Genomic DNA, 17,500 nt, shown 5'->3' with positions numbered 1-17,500 from the left:
AAACAGCAGCACATGATGGTGAAGGATGTAGTTTAGTTGCTTGGTCTGGTTATGAATGTAGTTTACTCAAGTCTTATCCAGTTATTATCATTGGACGGGTTTTGTCTTGCCATCACATACTTCATCATAAATTAGGTGTCATTCGAAAGCGTAAACACTCACTTAAATTCATCCTATCAAAACCATTTTAAATTGGCTGATTTAAATAATTTTTGCAGGCACAATTTTTGTGATATTAACTAAAAAAAATGTTAATTTAAAATTTGGAACACAAGTAAAAAAAAATTAAAAAATCAATTTACTAAATTTTAATAAAATTAAAAAATGTGCAGCGCTACAGTTAATTTGAACTTCTGTATCTTTTTTACATTTTTATTTTTAAAAGCTGCTCAGAAATTACAGAATCTTTTTTTATTTTCAGTGAAATTATTGTACTATATTTTTGCTCGATGATGTTTTTACTTAATATTTTGTATTTTTAGGGGATTTTAAGGTGCTAAATTATGTAGAAGTTATAATCCATATATTGACTTTTTTAACATAGACCTGAAAATTTAATTTCCAACTTAAACTGTGGCAAATCTGGAATGCTTTGAATCGCAGACTGAAGTTTGGTCTCTTTTCAAAGAAGTGAAAAATTATTATAAAAAAAAAATCCCTTTTTTCCAGAACATGTTTTACTCTAAAACTGTGAGAAAATCAAAGCCATAAATCTGAACAAGTTGTGCTCCAAATTTAAAGTTAATATCTAAAAAAAATTAGCTTTTGGTAAGATTTTGTCTGGGCGCAGTACCAAAAATTTCCACCAGGTGATTTTTTTTGTGTGTGTTCACATAGCAAGTGCCAAAACCTTTACCAAGTTTCGTACCATTCTGATGACATAAATAAAAAAAAAATTATAATTTAGATTGAGAATGACCAAAGAGCACCAGATGGTTAAACAAGCGCAACTGTTAGTTCTTTCCTATCACTGACATGTAAAGTAGAAGTCATTCAGACGGTCTCTTTCTCTGTTTTTGACCAGCTGTTGGACTTCAACTGTCTAACTATATATCTGAGATGTGGTGTAGTTGTGTGAGGTCCTAGTGAAGGTTTTGTTGGCTCACAGGACTGAGCTGATATAATCTCAGCGTGTCGGGCTGTTGAAGTGTTCAGGAGATCAGATTGTGAGATTCACACAAATCTGCTTAAACTCTTCTTCAGTGGTGGCGAATGTACACTAGAAACAGTTTATTTCCCGGCCAGATTCAGATCAGCAGTCTCCTGCATTGCGGCATGTAGAATTATATTGTTAAATTGCTGCATTTTCTTTTATAATAATTTGACTTGGAGTTTTTGAATGGTGATAAACGTCAGTCACAGAACTTCTCTTAAAACTCTTGAGGTCCACCAATCTGAGAACACTTCTGATGGGGTTTTTTTCCCTTTTTTGATACTTTTTTTATCAAATTTTATTATCAGTACAACATTTTAATTCAAAGTTAGAATTGAAAGACTTCTGTGTTTGGTTTATGTTGAGCTACATGAGCCTAACCTGAAGATCATTGTGATGTGAGATGTTAGAAAAAACATCTTGAGCTTCTTTGGAAAAAGAACTTCTAAATGTGATCAATGACATTTAATTGGTCTAGCGGTTCTCAGGATGACTGTCTTATTTAAAATCCCCCTGTAGTCAATCATTTTAGCCCTTAAAACTATCTTAAAATGTCTTAAAATATCTTGAATGTAACTCGACACCCTTCCCTCATTTAGTATACGTGGTTCTATGAATATGCAAATTAGCCCCGCCTCCACTCACTCACTCACTCAGAGATCCACTGGTGGACGATCACACGTTGATCTGATTGGTTACAAGGTAGTGTGTGACGTCAGAAACACCAGCGATTTCAAACCGTGTGTTTGAGACTGTCTTTGGTTCACTGCAGTTTTAAGCAGAAAATACTCAGCAATGCTGTCCACTTATGAACTTACACATGGTGTGTGTTAAAGCAGATTAATAACACCACATAGACAACATAAACAACATTAAAAACTGGATTTACACCACAGGGGGACTTTAAGACACTTGCTTTATATCATCATTTCATTAGTGGAGGCTGAACAAAGTGTGTCAGACGAGGGAAATATCTGAAATATGTAATGATGTCCTTTAGGACTGTAATCGTGTCATTTGAAACGCTCAAATTTATCCTGTGAAAACCATTTTGAAATTGGACAATGGAAACGGCTCAATTTTTGTGATATCAACTTCAAATTTGGACGTGGCTATTTAGCAGTCCAAATTATTTAGTAAAATTTATATTTTACAACAAATATATAAACTTAAGACTTAATTAAATAATAATTGGCATACTTGAAGGAAACCACAAAGAATCTTACATCTAGAATCTACACAACTTTGTTTTGTTTTAAACTTTTCAGAATCCTAGAACTTTCCAGGTTTAAGTCCCAGATTCACATTTAGATACACATTTAACCTAAAGTCTCAATCAAGTCAAATGTATTTGTATATATATATATATATATATATATATATATATACAGTAGTCAACATTTGAAGTGGATCAAAACTTTCATCAAAGTTATACATGAATTTTGAACAATACCCATTCTTGTCTTAGGACAACTTTGATTAACTTTTTTGATCCACTTCATATATTGACTAATGTGTGTGTGTGTGTGTGTATATATATATATACAAATACATATATTATAATATCCTAATACCGTCATTCCTTCGAGTTGGTTAGACATGTGGCTAGTTTATAAAATAAAATAAAAAGTGCATTTTCAGTAAAAAGCATATTTAAAGGAAACCACAAATAGAATCTAGAATCTTCACAACTTTGTTTTGTTTTAAACTTTTCAGAATCCTAGAACTTTCCAGGTTTAAGTCCCAGATAGTCTGTGATTTTTAGATTCGAATCCATGTACACATTTAATTAAAACCGCATTATATTATAATATCCTAATACCCTCATTCCTTCGAGTCGCATTTAGCAGATTAGCGATAATATAGTTTGATTCTACGCTTTAACGTTCATGTAATTTGTGATCTGCACGTGTGTTGTTGAGTATTTCGTGGCGGGACAGACGCTCGGACCGTGATCAAAGTCTGAGACTGTTTCTCCTTTAAAAGCCAGAAGGATATGCTTTAGACGGAGATGTTTGCTGAGCTTTGATGTGTGTGAGACTGTTTGCACTCTTAACCCAGCGACGGCCACCACCCAGATCTGTCCATTCACGTGGACAATGACCCGCAATGAAGAGGAACCCGTGTTGACCGTTCCGATCCAACGACACGAATCTCACTCGAGGATAAAGAGAGCAGAAGTGAGGGAGCGAGGGCTTCTGGAGAGGGGGATTATCCCTCATTTAGGGCCTGAGAAGAGCCCGTCATGGTGGGAATGTGCTGGGATTATTCCGGAGTGAGTGGGAACAGGGCATGTTTTTTAAATGAGGGCAACGGATGATCTTTAGTACGAAACAAACACTCATATTCATATCATTGTACTGATGCAAGGAGTTTTTTACCACTCGATTAGGATAAATGTTCTCTTCTAGAGACCTGAAAGTAGTGGCGCTACTAAGTTAAGCACATCTGTCAGGCAGAGGTGGACAAAGTGCACAACTTCCGAATGAAAGTACAGAAACAACCGGTCAAATATTACTCCGTTACAAGTACAAGTTGTAAAGAACTATTTTTACTGAAGTAAAAGTACTAGGGGTGTAACGATACACTCATGACACTGAACTCACGATATGATATTATTGCGATACTCCAAGACATATGATTAAAGGTTAACAAAAATGTAATGTTGATTAAATTACTAAATTTGATATTACATTGTGTGTGTAAATGAATAGTCTTGGACTTGGACCTGGAAACCCAAAGCACAGGACAATAGAGACACCAGAATAAAAACATTCATGATTCTGAAGCTGAAAATACAGGATTATTTTAGACAAATATGCTTTTATACATTTAAAATAATGTAAGACACTTTTTACTGGTAACATCAGACATTTGGCATCATCTGGACACACACATATTCCCCCACTGCATTATTGCACATTATATTCAACATATAGTAGTTTGATGTAGTACTGACACTAAAACTTGAATTGTTTTCTCACACATTAATTTTTATTTTGTTTTAATCATTAATCATCTTTTGTTTAGTTTTTGTTGTTTATATTTACTTCTGTAAATTCTTTTCTAATTGTATTAATTATGTTTAGTATACATTTAATTATGTCACCCTAATTAAGATCCTCATTGTTTTTGCCAGATAAACACTGATTGGAATTGCAGAGATGAGTTGATAGTTAAATATTTTTAAAGATTACGCACAATTCAGTGTAGTTATTTTTCAGTTTCATTTCTATAAATTAGGGTGTTTTGTGTGAAATCTTCTGTTAAAGATTATTTCTTCACCCTAATTGAGAAACATAGACAATTGTCATAGAAAAATTTCATTTATTATGAAATTTTCATTTATTCTGAATTTTTTTTATTATTATAGTTAAATATTTAAAATAATTCCCAATTCACTGTAGTTATTTTTCGATTTAATTCTATAAATTAGTGTTTTCTAGTTTTATTACTTGTCTTAAGTGTAAAATCATCCGTATATATCTGTCTCTAATTTAGACCCTCGTTGTTTTGTGCCAGATAAATGGAATTACAAGTATTTAGTATAAATAGTATATAGTATAAATATTTTACTCATATTATAGTTAAATATTTAAATATAATGCCCAGTTAGTTTTGTTGTGCAGCTGTGTAAATAACCAGTGTAACTAATTGTTCAAATGTGCGGATTGGCTAGTTTAACGAGTTTAAACCATGTAGTTTTGTAAAGTATCTTCACTAACACTTAAACACAGATGAACTTTGACCTTTACTCGTACCACCTGTCAGATACAGATATGCCCTGGGCGTGTGTGTGTGTGTGTGTGTGTGTGTGTGTGTGTGAGCGGAAGGAACAGTCCTGCCTGAGGTGTGTTTAGTAAACACCGGTTCACAGAAGCAGGTGTGTGTCCGTATGTTCTCCCATCATGTCGTGTTTACGTCTGAAATATGCAGACATCTTTCTTTTAATGAAAACTGTTTTAAACGTGGTATTTTTTATTTATTTTTAGCAATCGCTCTCTTTGTGTTTTCTTGAATGTTTTACTACCACATAAATATGAGCTATTTTTTATATATATTTTGATATGAACTGTTTCTTACATCCAATTTGGTTTTAGGGTCAGAACAATCGTAACTGTGATTGTTAAACTGTATGTAAATGAATTAAGGTGGAAGTTTTATTCAGAATAACAAGCAGAAAAACAACACACTTCTCAGCACTTTCTGTGCTGTTGGACTCTCACACACACTGTTGTGTTTGTGTTTGTGCTTTGCTCAGGGTCACTACTCTTTGGTCTCACACATATGGCCCGGTTTCCCCTTAAAACACACCACATCTCATGCATAAACATCGTGACCCTGAGAACATCGTCCGGCGCCTCTTTCTCCTGAGATCCTACGCTTCAGAAACTCAAAAACGTAGAGTGTTAGTGCCTTCATGTCCAGATTTACGCATCACGCTTGTGTGTGTGAAGTCATGTGTGTGTCACGGTCTTGTTTGCTTTGGGAGTGTGTGTTCCGTTAACTCAAGTGTTCTGGAACCCGAATGGTTTTGGGCCAGCAGCGTCTCCATGACAACAGTGGCCCTCCCTCACACACACACACACACACACACTTGACCCGACCCAATCTGTCCCGACTCGTCGTTCATACACACTACGAAGAGTTTCTGTCTGTACGGCGTGTGAATGCTTATTGTTCAATCTTCATGTTCATTATAAAACAATTTCATTATTCAAATAAGGTGGTGTAATAATATTCTAAATATTCAACGATTATTGTTCAAATAATGTGGCGTGATCATTTTCTTAATATTAAATAACACTCATTAATCAAATGTGACGCAATCATTTTCTAAATATTGAACATTCATTATTCAAATAATGAGGCTAAATATTAGTCATTATTCAAATAATAATTTTCTAAATATGAAATAATCATTCACATAATGTCATGCAATCATTTTGTATATATTGAACAATCATTATTCTCAAGTGATGCAATCATTTTCAAATATTGAAGTCAATATTTAAAAAATCAAATAATGAAAAAATTATTTTTCAAATAAAGTGATGAAATAATGATCTAAATATTGAACAATAATTTTTCAAATAAATTGATGAAATAATTATCTAAATATTGAACAATAAGTTTTCATATAAAGTGATGAAATAATAATCTAAATATTGAACAATCATTTTTCAAATAAATGTGATGAAATAAATATTTAAATATTGATCAATTTTTCAAAAAATTGATGAAATAATGATCTATTGAACAATAATTTTTCAAATAATGTGATGAAATAATGATCTAAATATCGAACAATCATATTTTAAAATAACTTGATACAGAAATGTTCTAAATAATAAATAAGCATTGATAATATAATAAATAATTATATTCATAAATAATTATAATAATAAATAATAATTTCTGCAATAATTTTCTAAATATTGAATATTAATACAAAAATGATGTGCAGATGTGTTGTTTCCATTCATATTAATGATTGTCTCTCTGTTTGTCTGTCATGTGAATGTTTCTTCATATACTAATAATAATAAACCCTAGCATGAACACTGAACAGTTGTATTTTTATTGACTAATAACTAACTTAACTAAACTAAATATAGTATATCTTAGTTAAACTAATGGGACCTTAGTATTTTTTAAAAACATAAATGTGTGTTGGAAATTGTCAAATTTAAATATGTAAAAGGCTTGATATTTTCTCTGTGTATAATGGCTAAAAGCAGCTTGAGCGGATCTCTAAAGGTTTACATCACTGTATGCCAGAAACCCGAGTTATGAATATGAACATATTTAGATGAACAGGAATATTCACTGCTTTAAAATCAATCTGGTACTGAACAAAAAAACTCTGTGTTCACTGTACTCATATACTGAGATTACGCTGTTAATGATCGTGTGTGTGTGTGTGTGTGTGTGTGTCAGTGTTGTGAAGGTCCTGTTGGAGGCGGGTGCCGATCCGAACCTGGGCGATGACTTCAACAGTGTGTACGAGACGGCTCGAGAGAAGGGCGTTCACTCATTAGAGGGTGAGACCACGAACATTCATACGTTATGCTTCACCATCATCATAATAATCTTCATTGTTATTCATAAAAGACATCCATGCACACACATGTAAACAGCAGGAGTGTGTGTTATTACAGAGATCAATTCTAACGCACTCATTTTGTGCTGTTTGCATATCGGCACACGATTTATTTAGCGGCGTGATATTTGTAAGTGTTTTTCATCTCACACACACACACACACACACACACACACACACACACACACACACACACACACGTGCAGCCTTCACGCTTGTCATATCTGGCTGCTGTATGTATATTACTCACATTTGTTTTGTTGGCAGTTTTTTGGTCTTGAAGGAGCATCTTTCCCTGAAGCACCATGATGAATGAGAGTGAGTGAGTGTGTGTGTGTGTAATATGAGAATATTCCATGCGACCGTGTGTGTGTGTGATGGATCGCTGGGCTCTGGTCGTCTGACGGTTTATTGGGTTTAGTTGTGATTATCTGGCTCTCAGACATTAGTTACTCGTGACGACCCGCCTGACAGCAGCCCAGAGAGAAAATATGTTTCTGTACACGGACAGGAGAAAAACACACTTGCTGCTCTATGATTTATTTGTGTGCGTCCGCACTGGGGAATAATTGCACGCTTTATGCAAGCGGTTTTACATGCGTTTGTTCTTAATTTAAACGGTTTGTCTTGTTTTTAGGAACGCAGTTGAGCATCATCCGACACGCTCAGGCTGTCTGTGACTCTGTTCCAGGGTTTTGTTTTGTTTTGTCTTGCGGTGCGGATTAAATCAGAGGAAAATAACACAAAAATAGCCCTTTAAAGATCCCATGAAATCAGTTTGCTTTCTGTTTCCTGTTAAAACAGGAAGTGGAATGAGTACAGGATGATGTCATCAGTATTTTTGGTAGTTTAGTAGTTATATATTTTCATTCCAGGTCATGTTTGTTAATGAGAAGTTGTTCTCAAAACGTTTACCTGGATAAACAAAGGTAAAAAAACATTTGACATGCACCGATATGAACATTTTGGCCGATAACCGATAATTCTTTATATTTGAATAATCGATATGTTGCCCGATAAATCTAAATTTTTTTAAATAATTTTTGAGAACTTTATTACAAAAACAAAAGTCTCACCATTAAAAGCCACGTCACAAACACACAATTATAATCTTCTCGTTATGATGTTATGTAGCCGATATGACAGATTTGACTGTATTTTCCTTTTTTGAAGTGATTTCAATCATATTTCAAGCAATTCATAATCATCATGTTCAACAGTGCGCATCTGAAGCGTCTCAGCTGAAGGAAATAAATATTTATATATTTATCGGCTTTAATTTATCGGCCAAATTTTCTTATCAGCCCGATAACGATAACAGTAAAAATGATCATTATTGGCAGATTTATGGTGCATCCCGAATTTTCATAAGAATATTTGCATATTTGAGACTCACAATCTGATTTCATGAGATCGTTAATTAATAAAAATGTTATTAAATAAAATGACTGCACGGCGTAAAATTGGAAATGAATAATCAGCAACATTTATTTTTAATTTAAATAAATTATTATATTAGTTAGCAATGGAAATTATGCAAACGATACAAATTATTATTATTGATCATCTATTCAGTTATGATAAATTATTGTCATCTTTCATGAGTACATTTGAGCATAAATTATAGACTTTTCCTGTATTCTGACTTCATGAGCTCTTTAACTCATATTAAAAAGTGAATTCAAATAAAATGTCAGACTTTATGGCGTAAAATTGGAAACTAACAAAAATAAATTATTAAATTAATTAGTAACATGAATTGCACAATTACATGTCTTTCTGATAAGTGATAAGATTTGATTAGCCAGTAAAACGTCTGAAAGCAATTATTATTGTCATCTTTCATGAGTGTATTTGCATTTTTAAGCTTAAAAATATAGACTTGACCTGAAAGACGCAACACTTACATTCTGATTTCAGGAGCTCTCACAAAAAAAGTTTTTTTTTTTTTTTTTTTTTTTATAAAATAAAGTGAATTCAAATCCAATGTCATCATAGAAAAAGTCGTAAATGATGTAAAATTGGAAATTAACAATCAGCAACAAAATTTAAATAAATTATGATATTAATTAGTAACATTAATTGCGCAATTACACGTCTCTCCATCTAGTTTTATCATCGTTCGGTGTTACTGTCGTAGTTTCTTCTCTTGATTTGATGAGGTCTGAATCCGTTATTATTAACTGGCAACCCGTGTGAGCGTCGAGTCTGAGGAGGCGGGGAAACAACGATCTCTGATATCTAGAGTTTGGACTGCAGTGCCTATTTCAACCACTAGCTGTCAATCTTACAGACTGCACCTTTAATTATCTCTGATGTTTAGTAAAGCAGCACTGGAATGACCTGATGTTTACGTGTGTGTGTGTGTGTGTGTGTGTGTGTGTGTGTGTGTGTGTGTGTGTGTGTGTGTGTCAGTGCTGGTGAGCAGAGAGGACGAGTTCAGTAGTCGCCTGAGCAGTCGCGCTTCTTTCCGGGGATGTTCGGCTCTGCATTACGCCGCTCTGGCCGATGACCTGCGGACCGTACGGATTCTGCTGGACGCAGGTGAGCAAACACACACGTTTCAGAAGCAAATCTCAACACACAGTCTGACTCGGGGAACAGCCCTCCAGGAAGCTTAACAACAAGCAAACTAGTCTGGCGTTGATGGAAAATATCATCCTGTAAGGTCGTAAATGCCACCAAAATTAATACAAATGCCCCAAAATTCAACATATGAATTGCCTTTTTATGAGTTCTTGTGTTTTGTGTTAATAAGCATTATCACACGAGCAAAACTGCTAGTTTCCCGAATATCAGCACGATTGCAAAGTGTGGTATTAATTTAATACAACAGTTCAATAAAATATATAAACTGACAAATGTTTAGACACAGCATTGTCAATTTTTACTGTTTTTGCTCTATTTTGTCAACAAAAATAAACAATGCAGAAAGGTTACGTCTCCCAGCAACACACCGCGCTTTCGTTCTTGAATGATTCACTGCATCTAAATGAATCGGTTGAGTGAATGATTCAATGACTCCTTCATAAAGTCAATGGACACTTGCTCCTTTCTTGAACGATTCACTGTATCAAAATGAATCAGGTGAGTGAATGATTCAATGACTCATTCATAAAATCAATGGACACTTGCTCCTTTTTTTGAATGATTCACTGTATTGTAATGAATCGATTGAGTGAATGATTCAATGACTCCTTCATAAAGTCAATGGACGCTTGCTCCTTTCTTGAACGGTTCACTGTATCTAAATTAATCAGGTGAGTGAATGATTCAATGACTCATTCATAAAATCAATGGACACTTGCTCCTTTCTTGAATGATTCACTGTATCTAAATGAATCGGTTGAGTGAATGATTCAATGACTCCTTCATAAAGTCAATGGACACTTGCTCCTTTCTTGAATGATTCACTGTATCTAAATGAGTCGGGTGAGTGAATGATTCAATGATTCACTTAGGACTTGCCACCACCTTCTGTTGTTACTAAAACTGCTGTTTTAGTTTCATATATAATAGTATCTTTTAATTTTTCCCAATATTTCATATTTCTATAATCTATAAAATATTATTAATTGGAACATTAATCTCGTAACATGGATTTTGTTGATACTGATTTCCTTTAATGACTCACGCTTTTAAAATCATAAAGTATCATTTTTAAATGATTTTTAAAATCATTTTTAATTTTAATTTTATATAATTTTTTTTTCATTTGATTGGTAACTGTGTCTTAGTGTCTTATTATTCTAATCTCATTTATTGATTAAATGTAAGAATGTGACATAAAAGATGATTCATAATCTAATAATCTTAGCTTTTACAGATAAAAACAAAGAAATGTAAGGGGCAAATAACAGAAAAGTTCCAAAGTACAGCTAAATATCATCAAATTATCGTTTTTATCTGCAAAATATTGAGGTATAAAACAGGGATGTGCTCAAACCGCTAGAACTAAGTATTGAAAATGAGCAAAAGTGACTTATTTTGACCTGCTGGAGCAGAAAACTCTGTGTTTCTCTTTTTCCGTCTCATATCAGCGACTCTTCCTGTCCGCCTGAGGCCGCCAGGCTTAACCTCCGACCTCTGGAGTGTGTTATGTGACCCACACATGAGAGGTGACAGGAAGGTGTGTGTGATGTGATTTACATGAGTGTGTTGTTATTATAGCCACGGGGCGCGCACACACACACACAGTCGCGCTGTGTCTCCGCCTGATGTCTGGTGTGCGGTCACACACTCACTTTAAGCTTCAACACGTCCTATAAATCACGAATGTTTTCTGGAGCAGATGCACGTTCAGATTAAAGTGACAGAAAGGACCCGAAACAAAGAACAAAATCGCTCGTTTTGATGCCGAGAAATTGGATTATGGCGTGGAGCGCATTACCCATAAGTCTCGGTGGAACGAGGCCACGCCCCCTCAGACAGAGCAGCGCCGCGAGTCGCGCCGAGGTGTATCTATCACAGCGATGACATCATCAGTGTGAGACAGCGCCACGCTAATGCAATGAGAACGAGATTACAGGAGCGTCTGTGTGTCTGTCCTCCTCGAACCCTGAAATATGAACATCACTACATCAACATGAGAACAGAACTGACTATTAATAATAATATATATATATACACTGAATGCATAGAAGTGCTTTACATTAAACGTTTCTGCTCATCAAAGCTGCTTTTAGTTGGTCATAAATACAGTAAAAACAGTGAAATATTCTTATAATGTAAATCTGCTGTTATATTCAATAATGTGAATATATATATATATATTTATTCCTGTGATCAAAGCTGAATTTCCAGCATCATTACTCCAGTCTTCAATGTCACATGATCCTCCAGAAATCAGTGTAATATGATGATCTGATGCTCAAGACACATTTATGATTATTATCATAGTGATGCATTTTATTCCTCAGGATTCTTAGAATATTCAAACGAACAGCGTTTATTAGAACCGTATGCAACATTTTTCTTCAGTTTAATATCTTATAGTTACACATTTTTGTGATAATTTTGGCTTTGTGTCATACTTTTTGGCTTTTGTACTCATAATTATCACTTAGTATCTCATAATGTCAACTTTGTGTCATAATGATATACAGTAATATAGACTTTTATATCATACTTATGACTTAGTTATCCTATATTTATAACTTTTTATGTAATAATTTTGACGTTGTCATACTTTTTGGCTTTTGTACTCATAATTATCACTTAGTATCTCATAATTTCAACTTTTTGTGTCATAATTTCAGCTGTCATAATTATGACTTGTATCATACTTATGACTTAGTTATCCTATAATTACAACTTTTTATGTGATCATTTTGACTTTTTGTCATAATTTTTGGCTTTTACTCTCATAATTATCACGGAGTATCTCATAATTACTTTTTGTCGTTATTATCAGTGTTGAAAACAGTGACACATTTTACATCTCAGGATTCTTTGATGAATAAAACGAACAGTTCTGAATGTCTTTAATGCCACTTTAGATCAATTTAATGCATCCTCACTGACTAAAAAAATCTATTCAATAAACATAATTATAAATTATGATTGGCACATGCTGTGATTGTGTTATGCATCACAGAAATCACTCGTCTAGTTGCATCCCAGTGCAAGTCTCCTCTTCTCTATGAGGATTGTTGGAACTTCTGAGGACATTCTTCAGTTTAGTAGCTTATAGTTACAACTTTTTATGTAATAATTTTAACGTTGTCATACTTTTTGCCTTTTATACTCATAATTACCACTTAGTATCTTATAATTTCAACTTTTTGTGTCATAATTTCAACTTTGTGTCATAATTATGACTTGTATATCATAGTTATGACAGTTATCATATAGTTACAACTTTTTTTATGTAATAATTTTGACTTTTTGTCATACTTTTTGGCTTTTATACTCATAATTACCACTTAGTATCTCATAATTTCAACTTTTTGTGTCATAATTTCAACTTTGTGTCATAATTATGACTTGTATATCATAGTTATGACTTAGTTATCCTATAATTTACAACTTTTTATGTGATAATTTTGACTTTTTGTCATAAGTTTTGGCTTTTACTCTCATAATTATCACGGAGTATCTCATAATTACTTTGTTGTTATTATCAGTGTTGAAAACAGTGACACATTTTACATCTCAGGATTCTGTGATGAATAGAATGTTAAAACGAACAGCGTTTATTAGAATCTTTTGCAACATTCTAAATGTCCTTAATGCCACTTTAGATCAATTTAATGCTTCCTTACTGACTAAAAAAATATATTCATAAACATAATTATAAATTATGATTGGCACATGCTGTGATTGTGTTATGCATCACAGAAATCCCTCGTCTAGTTGCATCCCAGTGCAAGTCTCCTCTTCTCTGTGAGGATTGTTGGAACTTCTGAGGACATTTTCTTCAGTTTAGTAGCTTATAGTTACAACTTTTTATGTAATAATTTTGACGTTGTCATACTTTTTGACTTTTGTACTCATAATTATCACTTACTATCTCATAATTTCAACTTTTTGTGTCATAATTTCAACTTTGTGTCATAATTAGGACTTATATATCATAGTTATGACTTAGTTATCCTATAGTTACAACTTTTTATGTGATAATTTTGACTTTTTGTCATACTTTTTGGCTTTTGTACTCATAATGATCACTTACTATCTCATAATTTCAACTCTTTGTCATAATTTCAACTTTGTGTCATAATTAGGACTTATATATCATAGTTATTACTTAGTTATCCTATAGTTACAACTTTTTATGTGATAATTTTGACTTTTTGTCATACTTTTTGGCTTTTGTACTCATAATGATCACTTACCATCTCATAATTTCAACTCTTTGTGTCATAATTTCAATTTTTTGTGTCATAATTTCAACTTTGTGTCATAATTATGACCTATATATCATAGTTATGATTTAGTTATCCTATAATTACAACTTTTTATGTGATAATTTTGACTTTTTGTCATAAGTTTTGGCTTTTACTCTCATAATTATCACGGAGTATCTCATAATTACTTTTTGTTGTTATTATCAGTGTTGAAAACAGTGACACATTTTACTTCTCAGGATTCTGTGATGAATAGAATGTTAAAACGAACAGCGTTTATTAGAATCTTTTGCAACATTCTAAATGTCCTTAATGCCACTTTAGATCAATTTAATGCTTCCTTACTGACAAAACCCCCCCATAATATTCAATATATAAACTATTCAATAAACATAATTATAAATTATGATTGGCACATGCTGTGATTGTGTTATGCATCACAAAAATCCCTCGTCTAGTTGCGTCCCAGTGCAAGTCTCCTCTTCTCTGTGAGGATTGTTGGAACTTCTGAGGACATTTTTCTTCAGTTGTGCTCCGCTAAAGTTCCCACACACACACACACACACCTACGGGCAGGTGAGCGCGTTATTTCCCTGATGAGCGGCTGGTCAGCGCGTATCTTCATCTATCAGCCCAGTCGAGCTCAGGGCCGGGACGTGACTGATCACCCGCGCGTGAACTCTGACCCCTGGGGGTCAAACCGGCCCACACTGCCACCAGCTGCAGAAAGAGCCCGAGGGAAGTGTGTGTGATATTACACCACTAAATGATGCTATTTATTATGTGGGTACGAGAGACTCGCTGCGAACGAGACGTGTATTTCTTTATTAGTTTTCCTCTTTCTGTTTGTCCGCTATCGATTGAGATTTGTTAGACGGACACGTTTAAGGTTTTATCAATAATCTGGGCGATTACCCACAATGCCCGGGGACTCGGCCGCTCCACAAAGACGCCCGTGTACTGATATCGATTCTGTGTTTGTGGATAAACTGTATTTTACGAGGGAAGAAGGAAATGTTTGTTCCGTTGAGCGAGTTTGTGTGTAATTTAATGTGCGGTGATGTTTTTATTTCTGTCTATTTCTTTGTGTCAGAGTGTGTGTGTGTGTGTGTGTGTGTGTGGAACGTGTTATTGAGCGGCTTCGTTCTGTACGGTTTACATATTAATACAGAACTCATAAAAGGACCTGAAAAATGTGACCAAATAAAAGGAGTGCGTTTTAAGACGTTGCATAAATATTTTTGTTAGACGTTGATAAATCTTCAGTTTAATAATATATTGCATGTGCTTTTTACTTATAGATCATGTATATCTCTTATTATAATCTCCTTAATAATATTTTATGTGCGTTTTTTTTTATTATTTACTGACACATTTATCCATTTTTCAGGCGGTAATCAGTAAGTCTGTCTTTATTATGAAAGAAATAATAACAAGAATATTCAATTATAAAAAATTGTATGCTCTTGTTTTTTTACTTTCTGAAAAATATTGGTTTTCTAACAAAATAAGAAAAGTATATTTTAAGATAATGCATAATGTCTTCAAATATATTGTTATATCATGAATTTGTATGTCATAATTATGACTTAGTATCTCATAGTTACAACCTTTAAGTAATAATTTTGACTTTTTGTCAACATTTCTGTCTTGTGTACTCAATTATCACTTAGTATCTTATGATTTCATCTTTTTGTGTCATAATTTCAACTTTTTGTCATAATTGACCTTTATATCATAGTTATGACTTAGTATGTCAGTTAACTTAGTCATAATTTCAACTTTTTACATAATAATATTGACTTTTGTCAGTTTTTGCTGTTATTCTCATAAGTATCATTTGGTATCTCATAATTATAACTTGTATATCATAGTTATGACTTAGTATCTTATAGTTACAACTTTTTGTCTCATAATTTCAACTTTTGTTGTCATAATTATGATGTAGTTATCTGTTAACTGTCTGAATTATGGCTTTTGTATAATAGTTATGACTTAGTATCTTATAGTTACAACTTTTTATGTAATAATTTTGAATTTTTGTCACAATTTTTGTCTTTATCTTTTAATTATTACTTAGTATCTAATAATTTCAATGTTTTATGTCATAGTCAACTTTTTGTCATACTTTTGTCTTTTTGACTTTGTGTCTCATAGTTACAACACATAGTAAATAACGTTATATCTGTCTCGTCCAATCAGAATCGCTCATTTCAGTTCGACTATTTGAGTGTATATTTTTGAACTCGAGTGTTGAATCACTTGATCTTTTGATTTGTGTCCATCAAGTTGCAAATAATATGAAGTATCTTCATGCGCTGGACTATCAAAAAAAGACATGAACTCATGATTATTTAACACAATATTTTCATAGCATTTCCTGCAAAATTAGCTATAATGTGATATAAAGCATTACATAATTCATAATCACTCATGCTGTCATATAAAGTGTTTAGGATCGGTTGTGTTTTTGCTGTATCGGTGTTCATGCAGGGGCATATTATATTATTATATCATGAATTTGTATTTTATAATTATGACTAGTATCTCATAGTTTTCTCGTTTTCTCTCATAATATTGACTTTTTGTCAATTTTGTGTTTTTATTCGCAGTATCACTTAGTATTTCGTAATTTCATCTTTTGTAAAAAATATGACTTTTATATCATAGTTATGATTTAGTATCTTATAGTTACAACCTTTTAAGTAATAATTTTGACTTTTTGTCTACATTTCTGTCTTATGTACTCAATTATCACTTAGTATCTTATGATTTAAACTTTTTGTGTCATAATTGACCTTTATATCATAGTTATGACTTAGTATGTCAGTTAACTTTGTGATAATTTCAACTTTTTACCATAATCATAACTTTTATATCAGAAATTACTTAGCATCTTATAGTTACAACTTTTTATGTCATAATGTTTTGCTTTTGTACTCATAATTTCAACTTTTGGTCATAATTATGACTTTTATATTTGATATAACTTAGTATCTTGTTATAATTGTGACTTTTTGGCTTTTATTCTCATAATTATCACTTAGTATCTCATAATTTCAATTTCTTTTTATGTAATAATTTCAATCTTTTTGTCATAATTATGACTTTTTATATCATAGTTAGTATCTTATAGTTCCAACATAGTAAAAAAAAAGGCATGAACATGATTATTTAACACTTTTTTTCATTTTTTTCATTGAATTTCCTGCAAAAATGTGATTCATAATCACTTATTCTGTCCTATAAAGTGTTTAGGATCGGTTGTGTTTTTGCTGTATCGGCACGTGTTCATGCCGGGGCAGGTCAGGGCAAAAGCCAGCGCTAAACATCACCAGTGACACCCGCGTGTTTTAATTATTCAAACACAAGCACAGTGTGACATCATCACCACAG

The 17,500-nt window shown here is 33.0% G+C and overlaps 1 protein-coding gene across 2 annotated transcripts in view; it reads left to right on the top strand.

Annotated features, from left to right (window-relative positions):
- clpb (ClpB family mitochondrial disaggregase) overlaps nucleotides 1-17,500 on the top strand; it is a 47,667-nt gene that overhangs the window by 4,576 nt on the left and 25,591 nt on the right. For both annotated transcript variants that reach the window (XM_079611074.1, XM_079611075.1), the window contains exons 4-5: nucleotides 7,094-7,197; nucleotides 9,672-9,800. In XM_079611074.1, the coding sequence (XP_079467200.1) occupies nucleotides 7,094-7,197; nucleotides 9,672-9,800 (233 nt within the window). The remainder of the gene's footprint in view (nucleotides 1-7,093; nucleotides 7,198-9,671; nucleotides 9,801-17,500) is intronic.

The sequence above is a fragment of the Phoxinus phoxinus genome (genome assembly GCF_949152265.1).
Source record: "Phoxinus phoxinus genome assembly, chromosome: 4".
NCBI classification, from domain to species: Eukaryota; Metazoa; Chordata; class Actinopteri; order Cypriniformes; family Leuciscidae; genus Phoxinus; species Phoxinus phoxinus.
Note: the sequence above shows the minus strand (reverse complement) of the source record. Positions and strands in the feature narration are given on the sequence as shown.